Source organism: Pleurodeles waltl, chromosome 3_1, assembly GCF_031143425.1.
Source record: "Pleurodeles waltl isolate 20211129_DDA chromosome 3_1, aPleWal1.hap1.20221129, whole genome shotgun sequence".
NCBI lineage: Eukaryota > Metazoa > Chordata > Amphibia > Caudata > Salamandridae > Pleurodeles > Pleurodeles waltl.
In genome coordinates, this window is record NC_090440.1 from 835,729,356 (window position 1) to 835,746,299 (window position 16,944).

General features: G+C 45.9%; 1 protein-coding gene across 1 annotated transcript in view; it reads left to right on the forward strand.

Annotated features, from left to right (window-relative positions):
- OTOG (otogelin) overlaps positions 1 to 16,944 on the forward strand; it is a 956,473-nt gene that overhangs the window by 405,389 nt on the left and 534,140 nt on the right. Inside the window, exons 25-26 of the mRNA XM_069221482.1 lie at positions 9,980 to 10,114; positions 11,478 to 11,624. Of these exons, the coding sequence (XP_069077583.1) occupies positions 9,980 to 10,114; positions 11,478 to 11,624 (282 nt within the window). The remainder of the gene's footprint in view (positions 1 to 9,979; positions 10,115 to 11,477; positions 11,625 to 16,944) is intronic.

The following is a 16,944-nucleotide window of genomic DNA, read 5'->3' on the forward strand; positions in this document are numbered from 1 at the left end:
GATCTCCTGGAACCCCAATACCCTGGGTACCTCAGTACCATATACTAGGGGATTAAAGGGGTGTTCCAGTATGCCAATGTGAATTGGTGAAATTGGTCACTAGCCTGTTAGTGACAATTTAGAAAGCAGAGAGAGCATAACCACTGAGGTTCTGGTTAGCAGAGCCTCGGTGAGACAGTTAGTCATCACACAGGGAACACATACAGGGCACACTTATGAGCACTGGGGCCCTGGCTGGCAGGGTCCCAGTGACACATACACTAAAACAACATATATACAGTGAAATATGGGGGTAACATGCCAGGCAAGATGGTACTTTCCTACACAACCCCCCCCCAAACGAAGGACAATAAGACTAGCCATGACCTGATGAGTCTTCATTGTCTAAGTGGAAATATCTGGAGAGTCCATCTGCACTGGAGTGGGTACTCCCAGGTCTATGTTCCACTGTATAGTCCATTCCCTGTAGAGATATGGACCACCTCAACAATTTAGGGTTTTCACCTTTCATTTGTTTTAGCCAAAGTAGAGGTTTGTGGTCTGTCTGAACAATGAAGTGAGTGCCAAACAGGTATGGCCTCAACTTCTTCAGTGCCCAGACCACAGCAAAGGCCTCCCTCTCTATGGCAGACCAACGCTTTTCTCTAGGGGTCAACCTCCTGCTGATAAAAGCAACAGGTTGATCCTGGCCCTCAGAATTGAGTTGTGATAAGACTGCCCCTACCCCTAATTCAGATGCATCAGTTTGAACAATGAATTTCTTGGAGTAACATGGGCTTTTTAGGACAGGTGCAGTGCACATGGCCTGTTTGAGCTCCTCAAAAGCTTTCTGACAGCTAGTTGTCCACAATACCTTTTTAGGCATTTTCTTGGAGGTGAGGTCATTAAGTGGGGCTGCAATGGAGCCATAGTTTTTAATGAACCTCCTGTAATACCCAGTGAGGCCTAAGAAGGCTCTCACCTGGGTCTGAGTTGTAGGGGGAACCCAATCTATGATAGTTTGGATTTTCCCCTGAAGTGGTGCAATCTGTTCTCCACCTACAAGGTGTCCCAGATAAACCACTTTCCCCTGCCCTATCTGGCACTTTGAAGCCTTGATAGTGAGGCCTGCCTTTTGCAGGGCCTCCAAAACTTTCCATAGGTGGACCAGGTGATCATCCCAGGTGGAGCTAAAGACAGCTATATCATCTAGATATGCTGCACTAAAAGCCTCCAACCCTTGCAGGACTGTATTCACCAACCTCTGAAAAGTGTCAGGTGCATTTTTCAAACCAAAGGGCATTACTGTGAATTGGTAGTGCCCTCCAATAGTCGAAAATGCAGTTTTTGCTTTAGCATCCTCTGATAACTTGATCTGCCAATATCCTGCAGTCAAATCAAATGTGCTTAGATACTTGGCAGATGCCAGTGTATCTATGAGCTCATCTGCCCTGGGTATAGGGGTGAGCATCAGTTTTAGTTACCTGGTTGAGACCTCTGTAATCTACACAAAACCTCATCTCTCTTTTCCCATCTTTTGAGTGAGGCTTTGGTACAAGCACCACAGGAGAGGCCCATGGGCTTTCAGAGTCTTCAACGACTCCCAGTTCAAGCATTTTCTGAACCTCTTGTTTTATGCAGTCTCTGACATGGTCAGGCTGCCTATAGATCTTACTTTTGACAGGCATGCTGTCTCCAGTATCTATAGTGTGCTCACACCAAGAAGTGGTGCCTGGCACAGTAGAAAAGAGTTCAGAAAACTGACCCAGGAGATTTATGCAGTGGTCTTTCTGCTCAGCAGTAAGACAGTCTGCTAAAACGACACCTTCCACTAGAGCATCTTGTTCTGTGGAAGAGAAGAGATCAGGGAGAGGGTCACTCTCTTCTTCCTGTCCTTCATCTGTTGCCATGAGCAGGGTGAGATCCGCCCTGTCATAGTAGCGTTTTAGGCGATTGACATGGAGCACCCTAAGGGGACTCCTGGCAGTGCCCAAGTCAACCAAGTAGGTGACTTCTCCCTTCTTTTCAACAATGATGTGGGGTCCACTCCATTTGTCTTGGAGTGCTTTTGGGGCCACAGGCTCCAAGACCCACACCTTCTGTCCTGGTTGGTACTGAATCAGAACAGCCTTCTGGTCATGCCATTGCTTTTGGAGCTCTTGGCTGGCCTGAAGGTTTTTACTGGCCTTTTTCATGTATTCAGCCATTCTGGATCTTCGGCCGAGTACATAGTCCACTATGTCTTGCTTAGGAGCTTTTAAAGGTTGTTCCCAACCCTCCTTCACAAATGTTAGAGGACCTCTTACAGGGTGTCCAAATAGGAGTTCAAAGGGGCTGAAGCCCACTCCTTTCTGTGGTACCTCCCTGTAAGCAAAAAGGAGGCAAGGTAACAGGACATCCCATCTCCTCCTGAGTTTTTCAGGGAGTCCCATAATCATTCCTTTGAGAGTTTTATTAAACCTCTCTACCAGTCCATTTGTTTGTGGATGATAAGGTGTGGTGAATTTGTATGTTACACCACATTCCTTCCACATGGCCTTCAAGTATGCAGACATAAAGTTGCTACCCCTGTCTGATACCACCTCTTTTGGGAAACCCACCCTGGAAAAGATTCCCAGGAGGGCTTTTGCCACTGCAGGTGATGTAGTGGTCCTTAGAGGAATTGCTTCAGGATATCTTGTGGCATGGTCCACTACCACCAAGATAAACCTATTGCCTGAAGCAGTAGAAGGGTCAAGGAGGCCAACTATGTCAACCCCTACCCTTTCAAAGGGAACCCCAACCACAGGCAGTGGAATAAGGGGAGCCTTTGGTGTGCCACCAGTCTTGCCACTGGCTTGGCAGGTCACACAGGACTTACAAAAGTCTTTTGTGTCCTCTGACATCCTAGGCCAATGAAACAGGGGGACAAGCCTTTCCCATGTTTTAATTTGCCCTAAATGTCCACCCAAGGGAATGTCGTGTGCCAGAGTTAGGAGGAACTCTCTGTATTGCAGGGGAATGACCAATCTCCTGGCTGCTCCAGGTTTTGGGTCCCTTGCCTCTGTATACAAGAGGTTGTCCTCCCAGTAAACTCTATGGCCCTCATTCTGACCTTGGCGGTCTTTTCGCGAGACCGCCGAGTTACCGCCGCGGTGAAGACCGCCGACCGCGGCGGTATGCCGCTGTTCGCATTCCGACCGCTGGGAGCGTTCCGCCGGGAAACCGCCAGCAGCCACACTGGCGGTCGGCGGAAAAGTGGAGACTGGTCAACCTCCACCGCCACGCCAGCAGAACACCGCCCACAGAATTATGACCCACATATCTGTGTGGCGGTCTTCTGTTGGCGGTGTTCTGTTGGCGGTCACCTCCCCATGGCTCCCGTCGCCTCCCGGAGGACCAACGCACAAGGTAAGTTGACCGTCCGTGAGGGGAGGGGGAGGGGGGGTGTTGTGTGATGTGGTCGTGCATGGGGGTGTGCGTGTGAGTGTGTAGAGGGGGTGTGTGAGTGCGTGTATGCGGGCGGGGGGTGCTGCTGTGTCTATGGGTAATGTGTGCTGTTCGGCAGGTGCGCATGTCTGCATGTATGTGTGCGGGTATGTGTCCCCGTTGTGTATGTGTGTGTAGGGGGTGTGTATATGTGCATGTTGGGGGTGTGTGCATGTCGGGGTGCATGTATGTGCATGTCGGGGTGGGGGTGGGGAGGGGGTTCGTACCACCTCTGGGGGGTTGCAGGGGGGTGGAGGGTGTGGGGGGAGGACTCGGGTGGGTAGTGGGGGGTGGGGGAGACCCCTATCAGTGCCAGGGAAGGAATTCCCTGGCCCCGCTAGTGCTTACCGCCATGGTTCGCATGGCGGTTCCCGACCGCCAGAAACCGCGGCGGTAGGCAGGGTCATGATACCGTTGGCGGTCTTGGGACGACCGCCGGGCCGGAGTGCGCAAACTCCAGCCCGGCGGTCATGACCGCCGTGGCGGTCGGAGTGGGGAAGTGGCGGTCGATCGCGGCGGTGACCGCCGCGGTCAGAATGCCATTTTTCTGACCGCCGGTCTGTTCGCGGTCCGACCGCCGCCTCTCCGCCGACCGCCAAGGTCAGAATGAGGGCCTATGTGAGTCACTGACATCCCCATTTTGCTGTTTGACAGCTTGCTGTCTTAGACCCTCTAATGTGGGACAGGTTTGCTGTGCCACACTCAGCTCCTCCCTGGCAGGACCCCCTCCACCCAAAAGCTCAGCAGTGTCTGCTTCCAGCTCCTCTGGTGAAGGTTCTGCACAGGGGGGGAATTCTTCTTCCTCATAAGTTGAATCATCTGTAGAATGAGGGATAGTGGGTAGGGATTTACCCTTACTAACCCTAGCTTCAGGGAGCACTTGGTCCAATGTTCCAGGATCCAAGTCACCCTGTCCTTTTTGCTTTTTGGCCTGAGCCCTGGTTAAAGCAAAAATATGCCCAGGAATGCCCAGCATTGCTGCATGAGCCTCCAACTCCACTTCTGCCCAAGCTGATGTCTCTAAATCATTCCCTAGTAGACAGTCTACAGGTAAATCTGAGGCAACCACAACTTTCTTTGGACCAGTAACCCCCCCCCCCCAGTTGAGATTCACAACAGCCATGGGGTGGCTAATGGTGTTGTTATGAGCGTCTGTCACTTGGTACTGGTGACCAAGTAGGTGTTGTTCAGGGTGTACCAGTTTCTCTATTACCATGGTAACACTGGCACCTGTGTCCCTGTAGGCCTGAACCTCAACACCATTTATTAGGGGAAGTTGCTTGTACTTATCCATATTAAGGGGACAAGCAACCAAGGTGGCCAAATCAATGGCACCTTCAGAGACGAACACAGCCTCTGTGGTCTTCCTAACAAGACCAACCCAAACTAAATTACCAAAAGTGAGCCCAGCTACTCCCTTGGATTGGCTATTAGTATGTTTGCTCCCACCACCACTGCTATTACTAGGGGCACTAGGTGTAGCAGTAGGGGTTGTGGTAGTGGGAGGCTTGGTGCTTTTCTTTACTTGATTAGAAGAGGATTTAGACCCACCACCCCCACCAGATTGTTTTTGTGGGCCTGATGAAGACTCATTTTTAGATTTGTCCCCACCCTTGTCTGAAGACTTACCATCCTTCTTCTTGCCATCCTTGTCACCCCCTGTATGAACTTTTCTGTTCACTCTTGTTCTGACCCATTTGTCTGCCTTCTTTCCCAATTCTTGGGGAGAGGTCAGATCTGAGTCCACTAGATATTGGTGTAACAAATCAAACACACAGTTATTCAGAATATTCTCTCTCAGGGTCAGATTATACAGGCTTTCATAGTCAGAAACTTTACTGCCATGTAACCACCCCTCCAAGGCCTTCACTGAATAGTCAACAAAGTCTACCCAGTCTTGTGAGGACTCTTTTCTGGTTTCTCTGAACTTAATCCTGTATTGTTCAGTGGTTAAGCCAAATCCATCCAAACGTGCATTCTTAAAAACTGTAAAATTATTGGCATCACTTTCCTTCACAGTAAGGAGCCTATCCCTACCCTTTCCACTGAAAGATAGCCATAGGATAGCAGCCCACTGCCTTTGAGGGACCCCCTGTACCACACAGGCCCTCTCAAGTGCAGCAAACCACTTGTTAATGTCATCCCCCTCCTTGTAAGGGGGAACTATCTTATGCAGATTCCTAGAATCATGCTCTTTCACAGGATTACTATCTGGAATACTGCTGCTGCCACCATGGGGTCCTAACCCAACCTCTGTCTTTCTTTTTCTAAGTCTAAAGATTCCCTGTCTAGAGCCAGCTGTTGCTGTTTAAGCTTCAGCCTGGACTCTTCCACTCTCAATCTATTGAGTTCCCTTTCTAACAATCTGTCATCAGGGTGGGTGGGTTGGGCATGCTTTGACACAGAAGAATTATGTGAATGAACAGAGGGAGACCTGTCCCTAACAGTTGGCACCCTAACAACCTGGCCTGCAGAAATAACATCCCTACTGTGATGTGAGCTCACATTAGTACCAGCTATGCTAGGTGGTCTGCTAAGGGGCAGGTTGGGAAGGTCACCATCTAACACTCTTACTGGGGGTGCCCCTGAGTCAGAGTGTGAACCATCACCTAACTTCTCAATGGATGTGCCAGCTAAGGCCTTATCATTCTCAATAAGCATGTTAGATAGCAATTCTCTAGAGGGATTCTTTCCCACCCCTAAACCTCTATCAATGCAGAGACTCCTTAAACCCTTCCAGTTAAGGTGGTCATAAGCTGAGCTGACCAGATCAAGAGAAGTTCCTACATCAGACATGATAGAAAAAGGTTTAGGGACAGATAAAAGAAAGAAAAAGTTCAAGGACTTTTTAAGAAAAACAGAAAAAAAACTTTTTCAACTTTTTAGAAACTTTTGAAAGTTTAAGTGTACTTTTCAGCACTTAGCAGATAGTGTAAGAGAAGAAAAGCAAAACTTTTTGGTTAGGTGTACATACACTGAACTTGTTTTGTATATTATTCTCTTATGAAAAGCACACAATGACAAAGTGGTAAGTAGTTGCAAGTACTTATCCCACCGCTGCACAACCAATGTAGGAGGCTGGCCTGGCTTGTAGTGGGTACCAAGGGGTACTTACACTCTGTACCAGGTCCAGTTATCCCTTATTAGTGTTGAAGAGGTGTTTCTAGCAGCTTAGGCTGATAGAAGGTAGCTATAGCAGAGCAGCTTAGGCTGAACTAGGAGACATGCAAAGCTCCTACTATACCACTGGTGTCATATGCACAATATCATAAGAAAACACAATACACAGATATACTAAAAATAAAGGTACTTTACTTTTATGACAATATGCCAAAAGTATCTCAGTGAGTACCCTCATTATGAGGATGCCAAATATACACAAGATATATGTACACAATACCAAAAATATGCAGTAATAGCAAAAGAAAGTAATGCAAGCAATGTAAAGTTACAGTAGATTGCAATAGGAGCACATAGGTATAGGGGCAACACAAACCATATACTCCAAAAGTGGAATGCGAACCACGAATGGACCCCAAACCTATGTGAGCTTGTAGAGGGTCGCTGGGACTGTAAGAAAACAGTGAGGGTTAGAAAAATAGCCCACCCCAAGACCCTGAAAAGTAGGTGTAAAGTGCACCTATGTTCCCCAGAGAGCACAGAAGTAGTGATAGGGGAATTCTGCAAGTAAGACCAACACCAGCAATGCAACCAAAGTGGATTTCTGGACAAGAGTACCTGTGGAACAAGGGGACCAAGTCCAAGAGTCGCGACAAAGTCAAGATTGGGCAGATGCCCAGGAAATGCCAGCTGAGGGTGCAAAGAAGCTGCCACCGGATGGTAGAAGCTGTGGATTCTGCAAGAAGGAAGAGGGCTAGAAACTTCCCCTTTGGAGGATGGATGTCCCACGTCGTGAAGAAGCTTGCAGAGGTGTTCCCACGCAGGAAGACCGCAAACAAGCCTTGCTAGCTGCAAGGGTCGCGGTTAGGGTTTTTGGATGCTGCTGTGGCCCAGGAGGGACCAAGATGTCGCCACTTGGATGAGGAGACAGAGGGGGCGCCCAGCAAGTCAGGGAGCCCTCACAGACGCAGGTAGCACCCGCAGAAGTACCGGAACAGGCACTTGGAAGAGGAGTGAACCGGAGCTCACCCGAAGACACAAAAGGGAGTCCCACGACGCCGGAGGACAACTCAGAAGGTTGTGCACTGCAGGTTAGAGTGTCAGGGACCCAGGCTTGGCTGTGCACAAAGGAAATCCTGGAAGAGTGCACAGGAGCCGGAGCAGCTTCAAATCACGCGGTACCCAGCAATGCAGTCTAGCGTGGAGAGGCAAGGACTTACCTCCACCAAACTTGGACTGAAGAGTCACTGGACTGTGGGAGTCACTTGGACAGAGTTGCTGAGTTCCAGGGACCACGCTCGTTGTGCGGAGAGGAGACCCAGAGGACCTGTGATGCAGTCTTTTGTTGCCTGCAGTTGCAGGGGGGAGGATTCCGTCGTCCCACGGGAGATTTCTTCAGAGCTCCTGGTGCAAGAAGGAGGCAGGCTACCCCCAGAGCATGCACCACCAGGAAACAGGCGAGAAAGCGGCAGGACCAGCGATACAAGGTTGCAGTAGTCGTCTTTGCTACTTTGTTGCGGTTTTGCAGGCGTCCTGAGCAGTCAGCGGTCGATCCTTTGGCAGAAGGTGAAGAGAGAGATGCAGAGGAACTCTGATGAGCTCTTGCATTCGTTATCTACAGAATTCCCCAAAGCAGAGACCCTAAATAGCCAGAAAAGGAGGTTTGGCTTCCTAGGAAGGAGGATAGGCTAGCAACACAGGTAAGAGCCTATCAGAAGGAGTCTCTGACGTCACCTGCTGGCACTGGCCACTCAGAGCAGTCCAGTGTGCCAGCAGCACCTCTGTTTCCAAGATGGCAGAGGTCTGGAGCACACTGGAGGAGCTCTGCACCTCCCCTGGGAGGTGCAGGTCAGGGGAGTGGTCACTCCCCTTTCCTTTGTCCAGTTTCGTGCCAGAGCAGGGCTGGGGGATCCCTGAACCGGTGTAGACTGGCTTATGCAGAGATGGGCACCATCTGTGCCCATCAAAGCATTTCCAGAGGCTGGGGGAGGCTACTCCTCCCCAGCCCTGACACCTTTTTCCAAAGGGAGAGGGTGTAACACCCTCTCTCTGAGGAAGTCCTTTGTTCTGCCTTCCTGGGCCAAGCCTGGCTGGACCCCAGGAGGGCAGAAACCTGTCTGAGGAGTTGGCAGCAGCTGCAGTGAAACCCCGGGAAAGGCAGTTTGGCAGTACCCGGTCTGTGCTAGAGACTCGGGGGATCATGGAATTGTCTCCATGATCTTAGACATGTTACATGGCCATGTTCGGAGTTACCATTGTGACGCTGTACATAGGTAATGACCTATGTACAGTGCACGCGTGTAATGGTGTCCCCGCACTCACAAGGTCCGGGGAATTTGCCCTGAATGATGTGGGGGCACCTTGGCTAGTGCCAGGGTGCCCACACACTAAATAACTTAGCACCCAACCTTCACCAGGTGAAGGTTAGACACATAGGTGACATATAAGTTACTTAAGTACAGTGGTAAATGGCTGTGAAATAACGTGGACGTTATTTCACTCAGGCTGCAGTGGCAGGCCTTTGCAAGAATTGTCAGAGGTCACTATGGGTGGCAAAAGAAATGCTGCAGCCCATAGGGATCTCCTGGAACCCCAATACCCTGGGTACCTCAGCACCATATACTAGGGGATTATAAGGGTGTTCCAGTATGCCAATGTGAATTGGTGAAATTGGTCACTAGCCTGTTAGTGACAATTTAGAAAGCAGAGAGAGCATAACCACTGAGGTTCTGGTTAGCAGAGCCTCAGTGAGACAGTTAGTCATCCCACAGGGAACACATACAGGGCACACTTATGAGCACTGGGGCCCTGGCTGGCAGGGTCCCAGTGACACATACACTAAAACAACATATATACTGTGAAATATGGGGGTAACATGCCAGGCAAGATGGTACTTTCCTACAATGGGTCACATTTCCCCTCCTCTAACTTAACCCAAAATAAATGTATGTTTTAAAAACAATGAACCTAATCTATCCCACTGAAAAGAAGCAGGTGTAGGAGTGTGAATAACTATACCATTATGACATTCGTCTGCCTTATAATCTCAGTAGTTTTTCACACAGTATAAAAAGACTTAGGGCCTGATTACAACTTTGGAGGACGGTGTTAAACCGTCCCAAAAGTGACGGATATACCACCTACCGTATTACGAGTTCCATAGGATATAATGGACTCGTAATACGGTAGGTGGTATATCCGCCACTTTTGGGACGGTTTAACACCGTCCTCCAAAGTTGTAATCAGGCCCTTAGTTCGATTGTTTGGGCTCAGTGGGCACTTGTCCAGAACATTTGGACCTGGTAACAGAATGTCGTATAGTAGTCACAGCTCTAATGCTTACATGTATCTTTCTTTTGTCTGATTTATCATTGCATTTTAAACTTGTTCATCATTTCTGTTTGTTTTTTAGAGCACTTCATATCATCGTTTCTCTGTCACTGTGGAAAATGTGAATTGCTTTAATACTGGCATCATATGCAGGAAATATATTTCTATAAATGTTGGAGAATCTGTCATAAAATTTGAGGATGACACTGGCAGGCCAGTAAGTGTGTAACTCAGAAGTCATTACCGTGTTAAATAGGTATTTTAATTGTGTTCACCTCGATCACGTTTGTGCCATCAGCCTCGGTCATTGCAATGTACAAAATAAACAAAGCATATATAATTACAGAAGGCCCATTAAAAGTAGACACTGGCAAAATGCCCATTACGCATGCGTAATCTCTCATAATTTTAGGGACTTTTCGTTACTCTTGTTATGCGATATTCCCCAAATGACACTATTAAACTATGTTAACGCATGAGCACGCAAAAAATACAGGCAATCAGAACGCGAGCGCCTGTTGATAACAGCACTTGTGTTGTTTGTGCTGTTTTTTTTATCACAAAATGTGTATTTGAGCCACAATCGGTTTTAGAATGTATGTTGACTCCACATTTCATGCTAAAATATTTCACTAAATGCTAGGTTTGCATTTAATGTAATTTTTGGTAAATTTTGCCAAATTTTGCACAATTATGCAAATGCAAATTATGTGAATTTGACATCTCCCTCATTAAAGCGTCTTACAAAATATGATCATTAACTTAATGAAATATCAAGAAAAGTATAGAATATCACTATTTCTTAGAAAAACACATGTTAATGTTTTTAAGAGTAGGGGCTGTGCATAATTTTTCACTCATAACATCTGTTTAAACAATGAAAGATGATCCACAATTTCACACAGGCATGTATTTTGTAGTGTAAAATAGCAAAACTAATTCATGGCGGGTAAATTTTTCATATTCTTACAAAACCAATTCCCCAAAAATGGCATCACTCTGTCTCCCTTTCTGAAGCTGAATTAATGAGCAGTGACGTTAATTTAAATTGAAAGCACAAAGATCATAGTTTGGCAAATAAAGATTAATTCCAATATTAGCCTTGCAGAAAATATAGCTAGCAACCAATGGTTGATTTAGTGCATAACACATGATTTTGGTGGGTGTTAATACGCACACATGGGTGGCGATCCTTGGTTTTTGCCATAAAGTATAACATAGGTTGCCATTCCAAGATGGCCACCTATGCTTCATGTGCATACAGGTCGACTAGGTTGGAATGCCTTTGTTACAAATTAATAAACCAAAGCAAAGGAAGCAAGCATTGGCTAAGCCAGTGCTCGTCTGGATGCTTTTTTATAAATTGCAGTCAGTATAACTACCTAGTTTGAAAGGTTTAAGGTTAATTTATTAACATTAGTTTAACTAATAGACATACAGTAAAACATGTAATTAGCCGCATATCTAATTGTTACATTGTCAAATTGGTGTGCAGCAGTGCACTCTAATATCACCTTTTATTGTTGTATAGAGAACGTCGTTGTTGTAATTCTTCATCTCTTCTCTCTTGCTTTTAACAGAGCCCTTCTAGTATTATTGACATGAGACAAAATATCCACATATGGCAAGCAGGATTTTTTACCTTCATTCATTTTTCCATTGAGCACATTACCATTCTTTGGGATCAAAGAACAACTGTTCACATACAGGTTGGACCTCAGTGGCAGGTACGTTCCAGGTTCAAGAAATAAGAATGTCAGTATAGAACATTTCATTTACATGGAAAGTATCTTACCAAAAATCATGTCATGCATAAGAGAGTATTGCTATCAAGTATAGAAGACGAGTTGATGTGGAAATTCTAACTTATTGACTCATTACCAGGCAGATGGGACTAGGTATAGTTATCTCATGTAACTATAACTTCTGTCCCTAATGTAACAATAACTTGTGCCTTGGCCATGCACTGTTGTCATCAATGATGTTATTTAAGATGTTGTAGTGATGTTACCAGTTATGTCATAGAACATGTCATGAATGATATAATATGTGAGGTAATTAGCAGTTCATGGGAACTGTTAGTTAATTTAGAGCACAAGTTATAGTTACTTGTGATAACTATAACTGATGACTTTCTGTAGTTTTGTTTATACAAAATGGCATGCTTTACTGCCATTTTCACCTAAATTTAACATCCCTTCAACCTTTGTTTTTTCAGTGAATTTCTAAGGATTTTGTTAATATTAAGTAAGATATTTATTACAAGTCCTAACTACAAAGTCACTGTAACCTTTTTTTTTCCAGTGAATATTTATGGTTATTTAACATAATATAAGATGCCCATCGCTATGCATACCACGTGCTTGAATGTAGGGCTATCCTGCAGCAAGGCTGTGGGCACAATCTCGTACCCCCTGCGGCACATGGAACCCTTTGTATTCTTACATGACGTAGTCAGCAATGCCCAAAAGGGGTTTGGGCGCAGGTCTGGGCTGTGGTCAAGCCCTGCACTTAATTCCTCACAGCATCCCCCGTCCTTAAATGCTAACTATGTCATGTAACAATGCAGAGGGAGTCATTTTAAGTAATCAGAACTACTGGATTTGACAATGGATCAAAATAGCAAAATATAAAAGTGGCAGGCCTATTGGCTTTATCAAGGGGTCAGCACATCAACATATATAAATCAGACCTATCACATTGCAATGTTTAATAATACTAAACTGATTGTCACAACATATTTTCAATAAAACATTATTAAAAAACATTAAACATCCCAATGAGTCTTTTTTTAAACATTTTTGGGCCACAAAGTGCAGCCATAGAACCAACCAGAAAGGGTCTCTGCACTCCAGCTGAAGAAAACTCCAGCTTGGAATGCTTTAAAAATATGGTAAGCTCTCCTATGTTCATAGATTCAATGACCAAGGAGACCTTCTATGTTTTTGTAATGCTGCTGGTGGATTGCTGCACTTCCTTTATCCCTCTATAACATTATATAAATGGTTGGTAGTACCCTTCTACAGGTTCCACCAGGAAGGAAAAACATAATTTAAAAGCCCTTGCAGGTCATCAGGGAGCTCTTCTTGCACGGAGCAGTGAAAATGAAGTGAGCCACTCTTGCCACTTTACTTTTTCTTTACAATAATGCTGTTTTTTGGGTGTCCTGCTCACACCTGGACCTCTAAAGCTTATATTAGGATTCGGTCTATGGGGGACGTCCCAATGCCTCCACCAGCACCTATCAGGTCCCCAGCCTGCACCTTTCATGGGCAGAAGATTGCTATTTTGTGCCAGGGGTGCCCCGGTGCCCACCCTGAGCACCCACAATGTAGCCATATGTTTGGAGACTCTGGTGTGAGCCCCAATGCCACAGCGGCCCCTACTGGCTCCACAACCAGCACCCTTCATGGGTGCCAGCAAGGGTTTGCTATTTTGTTCTAGTGGGTGCCCCAGTGCCCACGCAGGGCACCCATAATTTGGACAAACCATTGGGGCTGCGAGGGGAAACCCAAGTACCCCAAAACCCCTGCCTGCTCCCCAGCCTGCATCCTTCATGGGAGCCAGTGGTAGTCATAGGCTTTCCTTTTTCTGCCATCCGGGTGGGATCAGCTTTTTCTCTGCTCCCACCCAGGAAGGAGCAAAGTTGTGTTTCTTGCCCTGGAGAGTGCGGGCAGGGAATAAAGTTTACATTCCCTGTCCGCAGTCACCTGAGTAGGCAACACAGCAGTGCCCTACAGGAGTTGGTCCCACTACTTTGATCGGGCCTCAGGGGATAGGGTCCTTGAGGCTGGTCTAAGGCTCACAGAGGGGGACACGATGCCCCCTCACTAAAAACAAATTAGCCCTGGTGACTCTCTAAGACTCAGGGACAGGGCTGCATGCCACATCCACACATGTATACTTCTAATTACCTCACATGTTACATGATTATTGACATGTTCTATGACAACATTGATAACATCACTTTTGAATTTCTGAATTTCCGTTGTTTTGTTCATTTAAAGTGGTATATTTAACAGAAATATTCAGCTAATTATAGTGTTCTTTTAAACCTTTTGTTCAGTGAAATCTATGTATATATTTATATATATATATATACAGTTGCATAGGAAAAGTGTTTTTTGTTTCGCCGTTTGACGAATCATCACAACATTTTCAAAACTAGTAAGACGTTTCAACTGCTGTGTTGAAATATTCGGGGTGATTCATCAAGCGGGGGTCAAGAAAAAGTGGAGATCCCAAAATACTTTTTCCTCATGCAATTTCCATAGGGATTTTTTGACACAACTACAGCCCAAACTGCTGGACAGAATGAAACCAATTTTGGCAGAAAGGTAGTTTTGGGGTCAGAAAGCTCCCTTTTTGTGATTTGGTGTAAATATGTTCAGTAGTTTTGAGATATTAAAGGAAAAATAAATATAAATATGTGAGTGGAGCCTAAGAACATATCTCATGGTGAGATCTGATTGATTGACAGCACTTCAACCAGGAAGTGCTAGCAGCAATCTTGGGATCAATAGACAGGCTAGCACTTTCTAAATGATCTACAGAGGTGAACACCAGAACCGAAGCTTAAATGTAAGGTAAAAAATGCACTTTAAGGCTATCTATCTATCTATCTATCTATCTATCTATCTATCTATCTATCTATCTATCTATCTATCTATCTATCTATCTATCTTCACTGAACAAACTAAAGGTTACAGGGACGTTATAGTTAGGAACAAGAATTTAAAAAAAACATAGAAATTCACTTAACAACCCAAAGGTTACAGGGACATTATGGTTAGACTAACATTTTAAATGTACAGAACCATCAAACTTGCCTGTTTATAAAATGTCTCAAGTAACTAAAACACATGCCTTAAGATAACTAAGGCTCCCCAGCCATGCAGTTTTTTTGTCAAAAATGTTACTGTAAATATTACATTCATATTATCAATGATGTTATCAAAGATGTCATCAGTGCTGTAATTTGTGAGGTAATTAGCAGTGCATGGCGAGGGCGTGAGTTATAGTCATGGTAGTATTGACTCATGAAAGGTGCAGGAAACTACTCATTTTTGAAAAAACTTTTTTCTTTTTTTAAAATGTCTAAAAAATCCACAGATCCAGATCCTCTGTCAGTGTTCCTCTGGGGCTACAGCACCAGAGCTAAGGAGTCAGGGTGTCCCTACCCATACTGCTTTTCTTTTTTTAGTTTGAGTTTCTGAGACTCGGCTGAATCCAGATATCAGCACAGGACAGTTGGATCCACTGAGGATCTGCGTCCCTAGATGTCTATATTTTTTAAACTCTAATATACACCATGAAAATCTGGTAAAGAAAAAGTGCAGGAGGCACCTTTAAAGGAGTCGAGTTCTATCTTGTAGCACTGTTCCCACTGGTCAGAATGGTGGGAACATTCTATTTCAAGGGTTCCGCCAGTCAGCCAGGTCAGACCGGTGGAAAACTTGTAAAAGGGTCAGAGGGAATGACACCCCATGGCGGTGGTATCCTCCCCGCAAGTTTTTGCGATCCAGCTTATTGACTGTTAAACTCATAATCAGGCCCTTAGTTTCCACTGAAAAAGCATTTTCTGACTTACTTATATCTTTGGCGACTAAATGTTCCAAATAATGTGTGTCCAAGGGTCTTGTTGTGCACAGAAAGTTTCAGGGTGATTCGTCAGGTGGGGGCCGAGAAAAAGGGGGGTAAAAAAGTGTGTTTCCCATTTTCATTCCCATGGGGATTGTGAATACGACTACAGCTCGAACTGCTAGACGGAATTACACCAAATTTGGCAGGAATGTAGCTAATGGTCCAGGAAAAGAGCTTTTGTTATTTGGTGTAAATCCGTTCAATAGTTTGAAATATGAAAAAAAAAATATATATATCTAGAGGTGAGAACGCTTTGAATATCCTCCTGATCTCGTGCAGAGATCTGATTGGCAGTCAACACTTTAACTAGGAAGTGTTGGCAGACATTTTTCCATGTGAAAAAAAAGGAGGCAGGGTACATTTACCCCGAGCCCCAGCCTTGGTCCAGGGGTTCCCCTGAACCCCCCCACCCCCAAGGCTTTAAAGGATTTTTTTTATAAAATCGCTGTAAACTTTGCAGTGGATTTGTGGATTTTACTGTGATTTAAAAAATAAACACTCTTCTGTGTTTCTCTGTTATGTTGTCCAGGGGTGGGCCGGGGGCATTTTGGGCAAAAAGAAGAAAGGGTGCACAAGGGCCCCCTCCTAGGGCTTTCAGAAACCCTGGGGACCACCACCTTCCTGGAGCTATGCATATTAAGTATGCGGGGTGGCTGTGTGCACCCAACACCCTGGGGACCACTATGTCCCAGGGGCAAGAAAATATAAAAATAATGAGGGGGTCCTGGACCCGGTCCTGGGGATGGCCACCTCCCCGGGGCTAACTCTTAATAGTATGTGGGGGGCCATGCACCCACTCACACCCCAGGGACCACCACCTCTCCGGGGCAAGATAATATAAAAATGATAGGGTGGTCTTGATGATCCCCTGGGCGATCACCTCCTCCCAGAGGCAATATTCTAAAAAGTTAATATTGGGGGTGTGGTCCCGTGGACCCCCTGGACTCCGGGTACCGTCACCTCCTCAGGGCTACAATAACACTGAAGGAGGGGGGTCTGTCATTGACCCCTGCCCCGGGACCACCACCTCCCTGGGCCAAACTGAAAACATGGAGGGTGACCCCTCTTGGAGCTATACATGGCTTTGGGGACCCCCCCCCCCCCAGGGCTGGCATCTGCTACCTCCTGAGGTGCCCACCCTCCTTTTGTTTGGCAGGAGCTATGATAGCTCAGGGGCCCAGGAACTGGAATGACACAGTTTGGCTAGGGTCCACAGCATGCAAACTCAGTACTGGATTGTGAAGCCTTTGCTGTCCCTGTGGTTTCAAAACAGGAGGAAAGCTCTTCACCAAGCCCTTGGAGTTACCTTTCAAGCAGTAATGCAAAACAAAGTCCAGTCTCTGCTCCCTTGTACAGGCAGAAGCTGCAGGACAGCCCAACACAGCAAAGTCACAGGCCAGGGCA